This window comes from Falco punctatus, assembly GCF_963210335.1.
Source record: "Falco punctatus genome assembly, chromosome: Z".
Taxonomy (NCBI): Eukaryota; Metazoa; Chordata; class Aves; order Falconiformes; family Falconidae; genus Falco; species Falco punctatus.
The window spans coordinates 22483387-22502708 of NC_137586.1; the positions used below are offsets into that span (position 1 = coordinate 22483387).

At 36.5% G+C, this 19322-nt stretch overlaps 1 protein-coding gene across 3 annotated transcripts in view; it reads left to right on the plus strand.

Moving 5' to 3' along the window:
• The window catches only part of KIF2A (kinesin family member 2A), a 42444-nt gene that overhangs the window by 16539 nt on the left and 6583 nt on the right, over positions 1-19322 (plus strand). For 2 of the 3 annotated variants that reach the window (XM_080372837.1, XM_080372838.1), the window contains 9 exons: positions 3038-3200; positions 5271-5361; positions 6103-6166; positions 6567-6658; positions 6908-7050; positions 7773-7977; positions 11286-11396; positions 15051-15118; positions 18039-18189. In XM_080372837.1, the coding sequence (XP_080228963.1) occupies positions 3038-3200; positions 5271-5361; positions 6103-6166; positions 6567-6658; positions 6908-7050; positions 7773-7977; positions 11286-11396; positions 15051-15118; positions 18039-18189 (1088 nt within the window). Of the gene's footprint in view, positions 1-3037; positions 3201-5270; positions 5362-6102; positions 6167-6566; positions 6659-6907; positions 7051-7772; positions 7978-11285; positions 11397-15050; positions 15119-16813; positions 16928-18038; positions 18190-19322 lie in introns of all 3 variants that reach the window. The other variant, XM_080372839.1, reaches the window with a different exon arrangement.

Here is a 19322-nt window from a genome sequence, read left to right on the forward strand (position 1 = left end):
ATGCATTTAGTTAATCTGGGAATTAATTCTACTGTAATTTCTTCAGTATTCTTATATTATGTTTAGGATCACCATTCTTTTAAACTATCCTTAAGTGATCTCCTGAGCAGAGCGCTACCTGTTAAAAACTTTCACACACACTTTATGTACAAATATTTTTATACTTTGAAGTAGTCTTGTTCAGACATTAAGGGAGCAATTCAGGTGCTTAAATACTAATGTCTTACGACATGATAGGTGCCCAGAGGCATCCAAGACATGCTTTCAAAGCTAGTGGATTACAGACAAACTGGAGACTTTTATCCCCTGGTATTGCTGCCCAGCGCTGGGCAAGATACTCTAGGGCGCGTGAAATACCACTAAAAAACTGTTAGGCACTGGAATGACTCCCTAATGAGTTTTTAAATACATGATTAATATCACAACTTTTATTCTTCCTACCTGCTCATCAACCTGGAGTCTGTATTAATAAAAAAAAAGTTCAGGTTTTCAACTCCAGTTAGATCCCAATCTTCCCATTAAGTTTTTTACTTTCAGTGGGAAGAATGCAAATGCTTCTGGATTGCAGTCTGTCTGAATCCAGCACTTAAGTAAGCTGACTTTCATTTTGAAGGAAGTTTCTTTCCTTCTCTTTCTATTATGGTTTGTTTAGCTAAAGGACTCAAAGAGCATTGCTCTGACTCTGAAACAACATGGGATGCATTTATTATTTTTGTACTGTCAGAACTACACATTGAGGATTATCTGGAGCATGTCCAGAGGAAAATGGGAGTATGTATGGGAAAGGAAAACACGTTGATACCAGTATATAGTTAGTTTTTAGCTTATAGTTAGTTAGTATATAGTGTATTTTTTTGCCTCCACATTGCTGCTTCCACTACTTCACTTTTTTCTTCTTTTTGACTTTTACTATTTCTTATTCCCTGATTTTTTTCTTTTAGTGATCTGCAAAGAATGCACAATCTCAGAAATTGGTTAATTGAAACTGTTTTGCATGACCTATTAATAAAGATGTTCAACATGCAGGTCCGGTAGCAGCAGTTGAATCTCTGTTTCAACATTGAAGGTTATCTTTAATAAAACATGACTTAGAAACCTGATACATTTGGGGGAAATGTCACCTTCTACCTGTGCTGAAGATGAACAAAGTGAAATTGCAGTAAATGAGAGCAGGTTATCATGGGGCATGAGTATTTTGTGAAAGTTACATGTCCTGGGTGTTAATGGTTTGGAGCTATTGAAAAACATAGTTCAGAGGAGTTTGTAGGAAGATGAGTGTCTTAAGTAAAAATGAGATTGGCACCAAAGTTATTTTACATTTTAAAGAATATGCCATTAGATTAATGGCTTATTTAGATGAATGAATTATATTAATGAATTCTATTGATGAAATCTATGCAGGGGATGAACCATGGAGATAATCTAATACCCACGTGATAGAATATTCTGAAAATACACACTTCATAAGAAACAGTATTTCTCATGCCATGTTTTAAAATATAAGATTATAAAAGAATCAATGATACTAATGTGTAACCCCCTGAAGAGGAAAAATAGTTTTTGTCAGTCTCACAAACACTAAAATCTTCAGGTGTTCTCAGCACGAATCATTTTGTGGATTGACTTTGCAGGAAGTAGGTGTTCTGATTGACACTTTAAGGTTTTATTTCAGTGATGTATATTTATAATTGAGAAATGTATAGTACGTTTCAGAGACACTGTTACAAATTTTCATCAACAAGGAATACAGGTTGTCATAACAGATAGCTGGGAGCAGGTAAATGTCTTATTCCAAACAATTATTTAAGAAAAATCAGTTTTTGACTAAAACTAAAAAGCTTTTCTGCAAAGAATTTACTGTCATACATCTCTTTTCATCACTGTACCTTTATTTTTTCTCTGTGGTCACTGCAGAATAATTGCTTTTTATTTCATTGCAGTGCAGCTGAAAAATTGATTATATAGTTACTTGAGTGCATATTTCTGTTGGTGTGTAACGTCTTGCAATGGTAACAATTGTACTGTTTGATCAGTATATTAACCAATGAAAAGATGTCTGTCTAATTCACATCAAATTCTTGAGCTGCATGCCTTAAATTTTACATAGAAATGCAAGTAGGACACGTTAGTGATCCTAACTGTACATACAAAAGATCTTTATTTTTGTGCATATCATGGTTCACTGGATTCTGTTTTGCTGATTCATATCTCATACAACAATTAGCAATAAATTGTAGTGCTGTGTGGTAATTATAACCAGGGATCTCATTGTTCAAATAACATTGAGACTGCTTTTGTTCATTCCCAGTGATAGGCAAGATCATTAGCATTTTCAGCTTTTTCTGCTTACAAGGTAGTTTTTAGAAAGGGTTTTACTTTGAAGAAATTTTATATAAAAGATGTATACTTCAGGTTGTGGGAGGAATACACAAATGAAAATGTCTGTGTAGAATGAAAGGATTTTTTTTCTTCTTGAAAGATGTGAGCATATGACTAACATTCAGGTTTTAGGGGAAAATACAATGATAAAATTTTGAAATAAAGCAGATTATTTTAAGGATATTATTTTCTTTGTATTTTCAGGTTTGTCAGTCCAAGCAGTACAGGGCTTTCAGTGTTTCTCTGGTAGAGAGGTTTTTTATGTAAACTCAAAGGTTATGGCAGTAATCTGTAAAACAGTATAGAAGTCCCCAGGAAAAAGGACTGATATCCATGGAAAGTGTTATTATAGAATACATAACAAGCTACAATGATAGTGCTGCAATTAATGATCTCAGTTTTTCTAACCAGCTTTGTACAAACTCTTTAATTTCTAACAGTTGGTAGGATAGGATGACTAGACTTCCAAAATGAGATCTCTTACTTGGCAGAATACTACCTAGGCATCAGAAGCCCAGATCCATTGCAGTGTTGTTACTTGGAGGAGCTGTGTTATCTGAGATGTTACAAGAGTGTAAACAGTGGAAAAAAATGTAAAAAAAAAAAAATAAAAAAAAAATGTGTTGCTAGTTAGATGTGTATTTCACTTATTTTATAGAAACTTCGTTGAAAGACCTTGACGTAATAACAATTCCTAGTAAAGATGTTGTGATGGTACATGAACCAAAACAAAAGGTGGATTTAACAAGGTACCTAGAAAACCAAACTTTTCGTTTTGACTATGCCTTTGATGACACAGCTTCTAATGAAATGGTTTACAGGTATGTGTATATGCTTTTTTTGGTGAATCTTTTTTCTCTCCTGTATCTCCAATAACTGTGGGCTTACTTTGGTCATTGTCTTTATTCCTGTTCTCTATGTTACCAGATATTTGTATTGCTACCTCCATTCTTTGCCTGTTCACTTTTGGTTTAACTCTTTTATCATGAATTCTTCACCTGCAATGTCATTTTCACCTCCATTGACCTCAGTCCTGCTCTGTCTGCCACCAAGCCCTGCTGGTTTCCAGGCTCTTTTGTGTATTGCCTGCCTCCTCAGCTACGGAATATTTGAACAGCTTCATGGCTCTCCATTTGCCTCAGGGTTATTGTCTTATTACGTGTGTGCAGCACCTGAGGAACCTGAGTCATGGCTTTTGGTCTGCAGGAAACTTGAAGAAATGGACAGCCTAGGCTCCAAAGAGCTTGCAGTTTGTATGCAAGATAATTAAGAGAGAGACACAAATCAGGACAGCATAGGGAAAGAGGACAAGGAAGGCAAGACAGGTTATATTGGTGTATTGCTGAGGTAATTGAGCTAACTGGGATACCGGAAGAAGTGTGGCTGATGTAACATGGAGGTGTATGGAGCTAGGTTATCTTGCTCAAAATGCTAAATCTTTCTGATTTAAAAAACAAAGGCAACAGACACATCTGTTTCCAGCCTCAATGTATTTGGACCCCTGTTTTCTCCTTTATGCTTCCTGCCACTTCCACAGCTGGCACAGAATAATACCCATAGTGCCTTTAAAGATGTGTTCAGAAGTAGCTGTTTACTTTGTACAAGTCACTCAGTGGAGTAGACCACAGTAGCAGGCAAGGTTAGACACGACTACAGCTTGTAATATTGGTATGTTTAAATACTTTGGAACTTTTTGCAAGGAATGTTGGTATTCAAAGTTAATTTGATGAAGATCATTTTCTTTATGCTTGGAAGGTGCTTCCCGTAGCCTTAATGAGTAGTGACAGAAATATCTTAATTTTTGTCTTAAATACAGCAACTAGGAGGTGAAAGTTAGGATCATGTCCTGATGTTGGATGCTAACATCCTGTTGGTGGATAACAGAAAATTCATGGTAAAAATTATTGAAAGCCCTTGAAAATTAAAACTTCTGTCTTAATGCTTGATACAATTAGCAGGAGAAGGGTAGCAAAATGAAAATCTGTATAGTTGTTAGTTTACACCAACAAAAGAAGACTTACAAACAGCAAAGCTGTGTCCTTGGAGATTTCTGTTTCAAATGGTTGTCTACTGATAACATATTTCCTTTCTCAACACTGAAGAGCTGCAGGGGAGTGAAGCAGCTGGTGATATGTGCCTCTTGCAAGTTTTCCCGCTCGACAATCAGTTCTTCTAATCTTCCTCCTTCCTGTTATTTGTCTTTCTGAGCATAGTGTTTAAATATGAGGGTTGTTTTTGGCATACAGTGTTGCTGTATTTTTGTACTGAGTTTTATCCAGACAATTTTTATTAGTTAATTAATAAATTCATAGCAAAAATGGAAAATACTGAAAAATGATTGTATTCATACTGAAAAAGTAAATCTCTGGTCTGTGTAGCAGTACAGGCTTTCTCCTTCTCCCTTATATGGCACAATAATGATTATTACTTGAAGGGTAATCTGCTTCAAGGCCTTCTGCAGTAGCACAAGTAAGAGCAAGACAGTTATTGTCATCTGCTCTCACCAGAACTGTGGGATCACAGTGGAGAAAATGATAATGTGGCAAGTTACTCCAGTTTTCTCCAACATACTAAAATTGCTCACTTTGTACTGGAAAACATTCTTCAGTTTAAGGGAGAAAGTAACTTTAGTAATTGTTTTTTTTGGTTAAGTTGTAATTTTAAATATTTTTTAATCCATGAGCTGCAATGCTGGATTGAAACTTTTTGTTAATATTAAAAAACACACTAGTTTGAATGCTAGTTCAAAAAAGCACTAGTTTGAATGGGTATGCCTTCTGCATTTTAAAGGAGGCCCAGAGTTTACATTTCTGAAGCATCAAGGTTGCAAACTTGTGGTAGTGGCCTCTTAAAGTAACTCAGTTTCTTAGGTACTGTTTTTTGCATTTAAGGTTTACAGCTCTACCATTAGTGGAGACGGTATTTGAAGGGGGAATGGCCACCTGTTTTGCATATGGGCAAACAGGCAGTGGAAAGACCCATGTAAGTATTTTTTATACGTGTCAGCAATATACTTTTTATATATAATGGTTGTGGTTTAACCCCAGCTGGCAACTCAGTATCATGCAGTCACTTGCTCATGCCCTGCAGTCCCCCAACTCTCCCTCCAGTCCCCTGGCTGGGATGGGGAGGAAGATTGGAAAAAGGTAAAACTTACTTGTTGAGATAAGAACAGTTTTAATAATGAAATTTGTTAATAATAATTATTATTATAATTAAAAAAAAAAAGACAGGAAGAGAGGGGAATAAACCCCAGAGAAAACACGTGATGCACAATACAATGGCTCACCACCCACTCCTGCTGACTGATGCCCAGCCAGTCCCTAAGCAGTGATGGACAGATGCTGGCCAGCTCACCCCCAGTAATATACTGGGCACGATGTTCTATGATATGGAATATTCCTTCAGCTAGTTTGGGCCAGTTGTTTGTGCTGTGCTCCCTCCCAGCTCGTGCACCTGCTCATGGGCAGCGCATGGGAAACTTGAAGTCCTTCATTTAGAGTTCACAGTACTTAACAACTAAAACATCTGTGTGTTTATCAACTTTATTCTCATCCTAATTCCAAAACAGTGCTGTACCAGCTATTAAGAAGAAAATTAACTCTATCCCAGCCAAAATCAAGTCAATGATATACTTAAGAAGTTCTAATAAGTAAAAAATACTGAAGTTATAGTTCTGTGATTTTTGTAGCGTATTTTTGATTTGTTGTTGTTTAAATCTAGACTATGGGTGGTGACTTTTCAGGAAGGAACCAAGATTGTTCTAAAGGAATATATGCACTCGCAGGTGAGACTCTATTGGTCTATTGGATTTTGCAATTAGTTGAGATCAAGAAATTTTCTACTCTGTCATACAAACATAAAGGTCTACATATTTTGCATTACAGTGGAGCTTTGGTAAGATTAAAAGTAGTTCCTAGATGTGTCTTTACACAGTAAAATAAATGTATATATAGATTATTTCCAAAAATGTAGTAAGTATAATGGATGATTAATCGAGTGTATAATTTTGAGGTTTTCTGCATCATCTGTTGTAGTGTGGCAGCTTAAACTTGGCTGACTGACCATATGTGTTATACTTGAAAAGTATGAGAGATGCTGTTACATAGGCTGTTATGCGTTGAGGGGTCTTCACTAAATAAAAACACATAATGAGGTATCTTTTTATTCTGGAAATGTGTTCATAGCTCGAGATGTCTTTTTGATGCTGAAGAAACCAAGCTATAAGAAGTTAGAACTTGAAGTATATGCAACATTTTTTGAGATCTACAGTGGTAAGGTAAGTACCTGATCTTTCTCTGAGGAAGGGGGCAATTTCTTTTTCACAAGTAAGATTTTGAGCTTGTCACATAAAAGATGGTTTTCCTCTTTGTATTAAAATCTTTATTTCAAATAATTCTTTACACTTCTCTTCCAATCATGTTTTTTCCATAGAATGCTTTGCATATTTTGATACAGGATTTGAAATACAAATGTCTTTTAAAACTCCCCTTTAACTGTTCTGTTCCCCCCCCCCCCCCACCCCAAGGTTTTCGACTTGTTGAACAGGAAGACAAAATTAAGAGTGTTAGAAGATGGTAAACAGCAAGTCCAGGTGGTGGGATTACAGGAACGGGAAGTCAGAAGTGTTGAAGATGTTCTTAAGCTGATTGAAATGGGCAACAGCTGCAGGTATCTCCCATAGTTCATGCCAGTTCTTCATTTGCATTAAAGAATCAGAAACAAGATTTTTTTCAGGTCTTTTCATAGTGATGGCTTTTTAAAATTCAGTGGGTTTTTGGTGATGTTGTCTGCATGAAAGGAATCTGCCTAACTTTTAAATAAAGATATTTACAGTTCCTCTCTCTCGTAGAGAGAAATAACTGATTTTTCTACAGGATGTGAACTACATGCATTATGTAAGCAGCTTACAGACTTAAATTCACATCATTTATAATCTGGAATACTGCCAGATTCTTCAGCTCTAAAAGGCCTTTATACGTAGTGACAGAGGTTAAGCGTAACTTTTTTTTAAGAATCTAGCTTCACTGTTTTTAAAATTAGCCTTGTGCTTAGACTACTGCCTGTGCAAATTAAAATGCCATCAGCATTTTACATGCAAACTCTCTGATTCTTTGAAATCTTTGATTATTCTTGCTTTTAAAAGGGAGGTAAAATGTTACTAATCTTCCATTTCTGTTCGAAGAGATGGAAAAAGAGGTATAATTGTAGTGTGTACATGCATTTACTAAGGTTGCATCTCTAGTGTCCACAAGAACGTTAGACATGCGGTCAACAAATGTGGGAAAATACAGGACTCTGCCCTGAAAAAAACTAATGTTCTGAGGTTAGTATGTTTGATGTGTTTGGTCCTCTGCCTGTTCCTATGTCCTTCCCTTCTCTTCTGTTCAAAGGACATCTGGCCAGACATCTGCAAATGCACACTCTTCTCGAAGCCATGCAGTGTTTCAGATCATTCTCAGAAAGAAAGGAAAATTACATGGTAAATTCTCTCTGATTGATCTGGCTGGCAACGAAAGAGGAGCGGATACTTCAAGTGCAGATAGGCAGACACGACTGGAAGGTGCGGAAATTAACAAGAGCCTTTTAGCACTCAAGGTAATTGAACTGTTTCCATCACCTTTGAGTAGGTGGATACCTCTTACATATTATAGCAATGAGTGTTTTTGCAGACTTTGCTTGTCTACATTGTCTGCTGATGTGACAGGTAAAATAATGTATTGATTTTTCCTCTAAATGCCTGAAGAAACACTGCAGAAACATTGTGCTATCGACTTGCATGTAATTCAAAAAAAACCCAACCAAACACAACAAACCCTTCAACAAAAAGACCCCAATGACTGAATTTGAAGATTTTATTGATATATATCTAAAATGGGAGGACAGGTGACTGACTTGAGTATTCAAGGTTTGAAATGCTAACTGGAAATATTCTTACTGAACTCAGTTGGTTTTTTTTATATATATAAAAAAATACATTAAATTATTTACCACTGTTAATTATTCAGTAAAGCAGCACAACAGCAACTTATCCAGAAAGAAATAACAAATAGATTGAAATAACCCCTGAAAGTTGGAATCCTTTTTTGACTGCTCTTCCTTGTAGCAAACTGTCTGATACGGTTACTTTACCCATTTTCATATATTAATCCAGGACGCATCAAGAGAACTAAGAAATACTATTTAAATATTCATATGCGTTTTTTTGTTCTTTGTTTTATAATGCTTGAAAGAGGTTCAGTCTAAATAGGGAATGTAATTTTTTGATCCTAGCTGGGAAAACAACAGTTTTCAATGTCTCAGAACTTATGTCTGTTGTTGTTTGGTTTTGCGTATGTTTACCCTCAGCACCACCACTGTGGCTTTGATAAAGAATCTGAACGCCCAAATCACTGTATTTACTTTTTTATCCCCAGTATAAACTTAGGGGAAGGCTTATATCTGACTAAGCAGATCTCACAAAACACCACAACATTGTAACCTACAGTGTGCCATTACAAAATTGTGTGGCACATTGTGTGGAAGAATTGGAAGCTACAGTTCCAAAACTGTGGCCTGGTTTGATTTAGCACCAAAGTAAATAATGTGATTGTTGATGTTATCACTAGTTTCCAAATATAATTGAATAAAGCTGCTTGATTTGGTTTGGCTTTTTTCTTTATTTTTTTTCTTTCTTTTCAGTTTACCTGTTGATTTTGTACTGGCTAGTGCCTTCAGTGCAATACCCAGACAACATCCTTAGTTCATTTTCATAATTACAGTAGAAGGTTCTGCTGCTGCTGTACTAGTGATTGTGGTCTAAATTATACAGGGAAGGGGAAATAAAAATTGGTGGAGGTCTTGCAGAGGTCTAAACAGCAGTACCAGAAGATACAATGATAGGCTAGTCTTCCATTTTTCTTCTGTCCCAAAAAATATTACACAGCTTTTCCCATTTGTATTCAATATTGAATGTTAATGTCATGTTCAAATTAAATAAGTGCGCTCTGAGGAGTGGTCTTTGGTGCTAATCCAAGATTTGCTGTTTCTATATGGATATCAGTCCTGTCTTAACCTGTTCAGATTTTTGTTACAGGAAGTTACTTCTGTAATGTTTCTACGTGGAAGTAGTGTTGTCATTTTGTTACCTGGTTGTCTGAGCTGTGATAAAAAGCAAAAGTAGTTAAAAACTCCATTAATATAGAAGCTGGAAGTGTCCTCCTATAATCCTTTTACTAATAAGGAGATAATCCAATTCAGATTCTTTAGGAGTAAGCAAAGTAAAACTTATTACAGTAAAATATCTTAATTAAACTTGCCGATTGTCGTATTAGTAATTCAACACACACTTGATACTTTTTTTAGTTTGTAATGTCACTTGTTGAAAATCTGTTGTCGCTTTTCCTGTCTAATCTGCTTTTCTCCTTATGTAAGTATAATAATGTACAAATCTTAATTCAAGGAGTGCACTGCCTTGCTCACCTGTAAGTTTTTGAGTCCTTTTGAGCATTTGCATATGAAAAGCACATTCAGCAAGCTTCAGTCTGTCTGAGCTGTGTCCATTCTATGAAATTCATATTACTGCTGAGTTTTTTCAATATTCACTGTAGTTAAAGCCAACTTGCCTGTGTTATGTTCTCTGTATCATGGCAGTTTTCTTCTGAGCCCATTTTTAGTTCTGGTCTATGCTGTTTCACAGTTGCAATGCATTCCTGGATTATCATCCCACAGTTTCTACCCTGGCTTTTAGAGGAAGCTGTTTCTAGGAAATTTCAAAAGGCCACAAGGATATGGCTGCAGCCGGAGGATTAGCTGAACTGCTGTAGAACTATTCCTGTAACACAACATCCATTCTGTCCCTTAGTGCTGCTAAAACCAAAGCTCTAATTTTAAAAGCTTTTGAATTATAGTTGTTTGAAGTTGTGTGTACAGACATATTAAAACTGTATGAAGGGAGCCATGCTTCTAAAGAGATGCCTGTACACAAAGTATTAATGCAAAGGCAGAAACTGGAATTAATAACGAAAATATGATAACAACAAAAAAACTTAAATTTAAAGTTTGTTTGTATAAGAAGTGTTTTATGAGTTGATGTTGGAGCTCTGAGTGGGCAGAAGTGATCTTTGGATTAGTGGAGTCCTGGTTTTGCACTGTTGTATTTAGTTGCTGCTTTAACTTCTGTAGTTACTTTATAGATGTAAATATTATTAAATATTTCTCACAGGAACTCTCCAACCAATCGCAAATACTAGTTTAGTCTCATAGCCTTGTGAGCAGAAGAGGAAACCTTATCCTGTTTTTTTCACAGGAAGAATATTTTAAAGCAAGTGTCTTAACTGTCTTAATACTTCAGCGTCTTCCAATATTGAGTATATCAATAGAGAACTGTGCTTACTAGGTTTGTGAGCTGCGGATGCTTTCAGAAAGTTTGTTTTCTTCTGAGCTGTAAATTAAGTCATTGGTAGAGGCAAAGTCAAAGCTACTGCTTTTAGTTGATAGTCAACACATGTCCCAGTCCCCACCGCTTCTGCTGGTGGAGGTTGTTGTTCATTCAGGTTTTTGCAGCTGATAACCATAAGTAATTGTTAGTCTGGACATTGAACATCCGCACTGATTTTTTTTTTTTGTTGTGGTGGTGGTGGTTACAGTAGTTGTAATCAATTTGGATGTTTACATTTACGTTACATTTACAAACAGATTAAAATTTTTAGATTCCTAACTCCTTTTTAAGTTCCTACCTCTTCTGAACTTAATGAGAGGTAAAAGCCTAACCTGTCTTGAATGCAAGCTTTAATGGTAAATTTTAATGATATTTTAGGGGACAGCAAAATAACTAAGGCTTGTGGTTTCTGATTTTGAATTGAATTTGTATTATATTTATTCATCCCATGTTAAAGAAAAATGCATAAACCTATTTGTTCTTTCAGGAGTGCATTAGAGCCTTAGGCCGAAATAAACCTCATACGCCCTTCAGAGCAAGTAAACTTACTCAGGTACTAAGAGATTCATTCATTGGGGAGAACTCACGTACCTGTATGGTAAGTTGATTTGGTTAACTGTTTGGTCTAATAATTACAAAGAGAAAAGATGCTGGGCATTTAGGCTTTTATGTTTAAAATGGGTCTCATGCTACTGGCAATGTGTTGGACTTAAGTTTATCCACTAACACTATGTGGATCAAGACTTTCATTGGAGACTTTTCAGATAACATGCTCCCTTCTCACTTTTCCTTGGCCTTTTTTCTTATTTTCTATTTTCTTATTTTCTTTCTTACTGCTCTTTCTAGTTTCCTAGCTAGGCACCTAGCTAGAAAGACTTCTGCCTTAAGAGGTTTGGTTTTTTGTTTGTTTTTGATAAGGTCTTAATTATATGAGAGTATTGTTTGACTCAAAATTTTGGAAAAGGTGGTGTAGACTGGAAGTATGGTGGTGAGTTAAGATCTTAAAGTGACAAAGACTAAAGTTGGTATCAAAGACAACAGAATATGCTCTGGGTGTTGATGGGGAGATAGTTTGGATAGATGGGATGAATGCTTGTATATTGTATAAATGTGCATTTGCATCAGACTGTAAAACAGAATTAATCAGATGGTGGAAAGGACAGATAAAAACACTGATGTCCAGTTGTTTTTATTTATGCATTCTTAACATTTCTCCTTAAAGAAATGCAAGCTCTTTGTAGTGGTCACCCATTGCTAGGCTTGTTTGTGTTGGTTACTTTTGGCAGACTCCTGATTAGTCTAGAAACCAAAGAAGCCTTCAGACCACATGAAAACCGTTATGTTGGGGCAGCCTAGTCTTCCCATTAGCTGTTAGGTATGGTTCTAATTCAAAAATGGAGGTGAAATAGCTTTTTAAAAAATCTTTTTTCTCCTTAAGTCTCCTGATGATGAAAAGACAGGATTGTTTTCTTTCCCACTGAGATACACCTGATCTAGTTGAATATGTCCCTGTTCGCTGCAACAGGGTTGGACTAGATGACATTTAAAGGTCCCTTCCAACTCAAACGATTCAATGATTCTATAACTTCATAAATCCTGTACAGGATCAGAAAGCTAAGGTGTGCATCTTCAGCTAGTGCATCCAGACAGCTTAAGAAGGTTTGGAAAGGTAGCCTGCTGGACGTTATTCTCTATATGTAGAATCATTAACATTTGTGAATATTTCTTGACGTTCTCACCATCACCCTTACCTCCTTAAAGTGCTAACAAGCTGCCTTTGTTTTGGTGAAGCTTTTTTATTTAATTATTACTCTTCTGATGGTTGTAACATTTTTTACCATTTAGATGTGTAAGAATGCCATTGGGAATAATGCATGATATATGGATGTTCAATTTCTGATAAAGCTTGCATTCTTTTATATTTAATATGGTTCTAAATTAAGCAAAAATGTCCCCTCTAAAAGTGAGTAGAAATGTGCTTGAAATATTTCTTTGTTTTCTTACATTTTCTTATTTTGTCTTAAAATTCTGAAGAATTAAGAAAACCCTTTCATGATGAAATGTTTCAAACTCATTCTTCTGTTACTCCTTCATGTAGTTTCTCAGTATTAGACCACTTGTGACATTCTGATTTTAGTCTTTGTTTACATGTAATTTTTATCAAGGATTTCATCAGCAAAATTTATTCTTAATTTATTTGGTAATTTCTACACTTCATTTTTATTTGACTTTTCATCATTTACGGGTTTCCTGTTGCAGTTTTGAAAGTTAGACCTTTGAGGATGAAGCATTCCCTTCTATATGTAAGGTTAAACATGATTTGGAAATATTTTTTAATTTCATAAAAATATTTGGAAAATAGCTTCATAATGTGAACAGTTATGACTAGGATCTGCTTCATTCTAAAGGAATCCAGAGGCATACAGTCAGCATAAATAGCTTGTTTTGGATGTTATTAGTCATTGCAGTTTTACTAAGTTCTTGTCCTTCAGTAGTTTCAAAAACTCTTTAGTTTTGAAAGAGTTTTGTTTTTGAAGAGTTCCACAATAGGATAATGTATCATCATCTGGAATTTGCAAGGTAGCTACATAGAATAGGCTCATTTTTCAACCAGTGCTGCATCTTTGTGTTGCATCCCTGACATGCTGCAGTCATAGGCTGAAGTACTAGACCCCTCAGCCTGCTGGGATGGGAGTGGGAACCTGCAGACTTCAGTGTCCCAAAAGGGCCATTGATCCCACTGTGATGGCTTGTAAGCAATGCAGACACATTTGAAATCGGAATAATGGTAATTGTGAGTCTTAAAGATATTGCTGTCCATAAATAGTGCAGTTTTTCCCATCCTCACTTGGAATTAGGAGGGAGGAAGCAAGCAGCAGAGAGGTTGGGGTTCTCCTGTCCCTGCCTGGACTGGGCTTGCTGGAGGAGAACGATGTGTGATGTAGTGGACACTTGTGTTCAGCAGACACAAGTCTTGTGCGCTGCACGGGGTATCCACACAGCTGATGGCACCTACAGTGGCACTTCCTTACAGCAGCTGTACTTGGAACGCTTCAAAACGGAGCGACTAGTCCCCTGGTGTTAATGGCAGGTGCTGTGTTGGGTATGCTCTGAAACTTGAACTGATGGAAGAGATGCATACTTTCACGTTAAATGAGTTTGGAAGGATTTTAAGAACTTGAGGGTTTTGTTAGCACCCAGAACACTTTATAAAGAGACTCGCAGTCAGATAATCTTTTTAAGGCTACACTTGTTCTCATTAGTAACCAATGTGTACCAGTATTAGAGGCTTAAACTTAAGTCTGTATGGTAGCAGGCTCTTCAGACTTTCTGACTGACTCCCTCCCACCACATATTTTTCCTTTCTCCCCAGTAGAAAAAATGCCTCTCAGGATGACTACCTGTGCTTTTGTACAGTTATGTCAGCAGCAGGAGGAAAGAGGAGACCAGGATTATCTAGTCTTCATCAGTTTCAGTCTCCTGATGCTGTGCTGCCACAAAAAATATTAGTGTGTAGGATCATAGAAGTGTTTGTCCCGAGTAATGTCTGAAAGGAGCACAGTTGAAAAAATTGGACTACTGAAAGAAACTAGGACAAATTATGATGCCACTGCTTCTTGATCAGTTATTTTTGCTGAGTGCTGGAAGGAAGGTGAGATCTTCAGGGTATTTTATTTAAGTGGAAAAGGAAAGACCTATAGATTCCAAATACATCTGATAAGTTAGCTCTCAAGTATTGTTTACAGAGAACTTCGAATAGAGAAAAAAGAAATCTTTACTTAAACACATACTTACCTTTAGTATTAAGTACAGTTTTGGACTGTGGCCAAAAAGATCTCAAATCAGTGTGCAGTCTGTTTGAATGGAGAGCAGCCTACAAAGATACATTAAAAAATAATCTGGTAATTGTTTTCAGGATGTATTAGACTTTGAGTTACATACTTCCTTTTTTGAGGAGTCTTAATTTTTTCAGTTAGTTTTGCATTTACAGATTATGTTACCAAGACAGTGAAAGGGGGGAAGTTTACTGAATTTCTGTGAATTCTTAATATTCCAGGTCTGGTTAAAATACTTAAATTGAAGCTTTGACTTGACTCTATCTCCTTGAGGTGGCATTGTATAAGTACAGCTGTATATAGTAGATAGTTTTTGTAGAAGATCTCAAGTGAAACTGGAAATCAAAAAAAAAAAAAATGTAGTTACCTTTCATCTGTGCAAAGTGATTTATTAATGTGTGACTTGTTTTTTCCAGATTGCTACAATTTCCCCGGGGATGGGATCATGTGAAAACACTCTAAATACATTAAGATATGCAAATAGGTATGGAAAATATTATTGCTTTTAGCTGTATCAGTTGTTGATGACAGATAATTGGAATAGTGTTAATCAATGATGTATAATTATTTTAGCTACTTGAATAATTTGATCACACTTGCATTTCTTAATAAGATTAAACCCAATTACTGATCTAGGCTCACATTTGATTTAAATAGTTGCTTTTTACAATGTAAAATAGAATCAGTAGAAACTGCATTTAAGCCATTATCTAGAGATGGGTTGCAAGGAATGTGGGAGGTGCCACAGTTAGTTTTGCCCTGGCTCTGGAGGCACCATCTCTTGCATGAGGGTAGTCAGTATTCATGATGATTCCCTGGGCTGTTAGCTGAAATGCCTTTCTGCAATGTGGTTTGTTTTTTTTTTTTAATCCCCTTGGTGGAATTGCATGCAGTTGCTAGTGTATTTCGTACATAAAATGAAATTTTATACTTCCCAACTCGGGCAAATATCTGAGACCACTGAGTAAAAAGTCTTATTATCCAATGGTCACTTTATATCAGTGTAGACAAATTTGAACCTCCAGAGGCTAATGCTGCAGTTCTGAGACCTGTACTGCTCTCTCTGGAAGTGTTTGTCTCTCTTCAGTGAGTGGTAAAGAAGCCTTCCCCTGCTGCAGTTCTTCATTTAATGTTTCTGGAGATGGGGTGATCAGGTCCTGCGAGTCTCTGCAGTCAGACCTGCAACCTAAAGACCCCCTATGCTGCAAAGAACAAAGTAGGCAAACAAGACTCTGGGCCATCAGAAACCCTGGTTTTGCCAGGAGACACTACCATCTAGTGGCCTGCTTGCTCTAGTGAAAGATAGAGCAGAACCACATCTCCTCTTTGGCTGGGCACTCCGGCCAGCCACTAACTTGGCACAAAGGGCTGCTAGAAATGCTTATCACCCACTTCTCTCTGTATCCAAATCTCTCTGTGTCTGAATCAAGGTAGCTAGTAGCAAATCTGCCTCGCTTAGACCACCTGTGTGATTTTTTTTTCCTGGTGAGAATGAGGCATCTACTCCTCTGCTTACAGTAACATAATAAAGGATCTTACATATTTGTCAAGACTCGTTGGGTCTTTTACCCCTTAAAGAATACATACTCCAGAAAAAGACACTGCAAAAGCAATTAAACACCTACTTTTTAGTATACTAGTGCTGAAACTGTTTCTCCTCATTGGTGTTAAATTTGTATGCTGTTGTGGAGTAAATGCCTGTCACTGTAAAGTAGCTTCATGTGTTTTGTGTAGTATTTTAGTTTTTTCTAGCAGTGTATCATTTTCATAGTACAGTTGGGTTTTAGGTGCTGAACACCAGTGTGTGCGCAGCGTAAGATGGGGCAGAATAAAATGAAAGTTTTGTAGTTGTGGTTGTTTGACATTTTAAAAGGAGCCATTTGGTGAAATACTGAATGTAGAACAAATTTTAACTGTGCAAACTGAAATCTGAAATTACTCTTCTGATTACACTGCTATTATAGTCCCCTGCAAATCAGCAGCACTGGTTTTGTTCAGTTGTTAGTTATCTGTAACTTTGTTCACAGAAGATTTGAATATGTTGGCACACTTGTGTTTTCATATAAAAAAAAATTAGTTAAACTAGCTAAAGAAGCATGCTAAACAAAAGAACTGTCATTTTAACTGTGTTTATGAGAACATTTTTCTTTTAATTTGCTGGTGTATTTTGCTGCTGCAGAGTAAAGGAATTTGGAATTAGTCCTTCGGACATTCCCTTCTCACAGGGTAGTGGCAGTCGCTCTGATCTCTCTCCTTCCTATGAGTATGACGACTTTTCTCCTTCAGTCACCAGGTCTACTTCATTCTATACATGGAATCTTTATTTTTAAGTTTTCTTTTTGGCCATGTAATTTTACAGACCCAACCTTTCATTAGACCCCTTGCCTGAAGTCACACATACTCTTGTTTTTATTTTGTTTGGCAGGTGATGGTTCTGCATGATCTGCAGTCATCTTCCCAGTATTTTGTTCACCCTCCTTAAACATCCACACTCTGTATCCAGGCTTGCTAGTTTCCTTCATACATTTTTTAAAAAAATGGTGATGTCACCTTTGTACATTTAGTGGACCAAATCTGACAAGTCTGTGTTAAGGGTAATTTGAATATCTCTAAGAAAACAATTTTCATACATACATATTATTAAAACTTTTCATCACTCTGAAGATGAATGAAAACCTGTTTACATTCTTGTAAATAAGTGCTACTTGAAAAAATATTTTTTCCCTTTAAGAAAACCTATGTTCTAAAACTTGGTATACTTGCAGACTTTGATGTATCTGTTTCATAAACTTGCTTTTAAATGGCCTTTTTTTTGACAGGCAGTATCAGTCTTTTAAACAATTTTCATGCTAAAAGAGCATAACATTTTATTAAGATATTTTCACCTTTGAAATTATTTTAATTAAAGGATTGATTTATTCTCTGAGATACTTGATTGCAGATTATTTTTCCTCATAATGCTTGGTGGATTTGCTTATGACAGCTAGTGGGGTACTGATTGACCAGTTTTTTTAAAGCACGCTTGTGTGCATAGAAAAAGAAAGACAGGCTTAGGGTGCTGAACAAACTTTTCTTTCAAATATTACTCACTTGTTAAGGAGTTAATATTGAGGGTTTGGAGGTGGTTGCCCTCTTAAAAGTATTTAGATTTTAGTTGGAAAATGCCTCTTGCTAGAGGGTGGACTGTAATGCACCTGTAAGTAGTTGAAATTCAACGGTCCATGCTTTTTAGCAGTTGGTCAAACATCTTTTTGTCACTAAAGGTACATTAAATTTGTGAAGCTGACATCATCCTCCTTATTAAATGAATTAATTGTGCATAAACCCGTAGAGCTTTATTTTTTGTTGCGACTTTTTTACAAGTGAAGTTACTAATTCACAAATGAAACATTTTCTGCTCATAGGGTGAAAGAGCTGATGGTTGAGCCTGGTGTTTCAGGAGAGAGCCGTCCCGTTACACACCATGCTTCCAATCAGGTTGACGACTTGGAGGTGCAGTGGGGTGTGGGGAGCTCTCCTCAGAGAGATGATCTCAAACTGCTTTGTGAACGAAACGTGAGTTATTTACAGCATTAGGTGGAAAGCAATGATGATAAATACAGTGGCAGAACAAATCCAGAGTAATGTGTATTTGTAGTCTGTTAGCAAGATCATTAAGTAAAGACAGCATGCCTCTTCACTCTTTCGCTTTATGGTTTTGTGCATTCCCATAACAGAAAAAGAAACAAAACCAAAAATGTTTCTTGAAGTGTGAGAGGAGAATGTGTTACTTTTCTCCCTTGCAGGCTGGTGTTTTTAATGTCTAGGCAGGGTCTGCTCTAGTCTCTGGTGTTCTTTAGTGTGCATTTTTTCCTGTATAGCTTCAGATATTTTTAGGCAGTTAAATTCAGATGAGTGTCCCAGGATACTTCTAACACCCTTGTGTTTTTGAGCGTTGTTTCCCCTGAATGCCACACCCATTTCAATCGCGTTTGCCTTTCTTTGCCTTTAGAAATCTAGCTACCCATCATTCCTCTTCCTGGTGTTCAGATTTTCCTGGGGTGAAACCCCAGTGCATTGCTTGGGGGAACACATTATGTTCCCAGCACATCTGTCCGGGCTGCAGGAGTAGGTTGCTGGGACATCTTTTAACAGGCATTTTCCCCTCATTGCCGATTATCGGCTCTAGTCCTGGTTCCTTAAATGTTCAACAGGGATTAAAATTTGATTTGTGAAAATGCTGATGGAAGATAGAAAAGAAAAATTCTTACTATCCTAAGTTACTTTCTGTCTTCTCAGATACTTCATGGTGTCTGCTGTATTTCACATTTTAGTAACTGGCTTTTCTTCCAGGACTCTTTATTTTATAAGAATGTGCTAGTGACTCCTAGAGTTTCCTACTAGACAGTCCTTCCAGGCAGATACTCTTCCATGTCATACTTTTTCATTGTTAGTGTGGAATTAAAAATAAATTTTTACAGTATGTTTTTAAAAAGATTTCAGAGGCATCATATAAGGAACTATACTGACTTGCTGAAACCTTAATTACAGCCTACGTAATGCTTTCCCCTTTGATTGCTAACTCTTTGTTTCTAAAGAAGCCCTATTTGCCCGTTTGTAAATCCATGTTATGCAATCTTCTAATCTTAGTCACTGTGTACATTTTAGACTTCCCACTTTACATTTATTCCATTTTTTTTCCAAAGGAT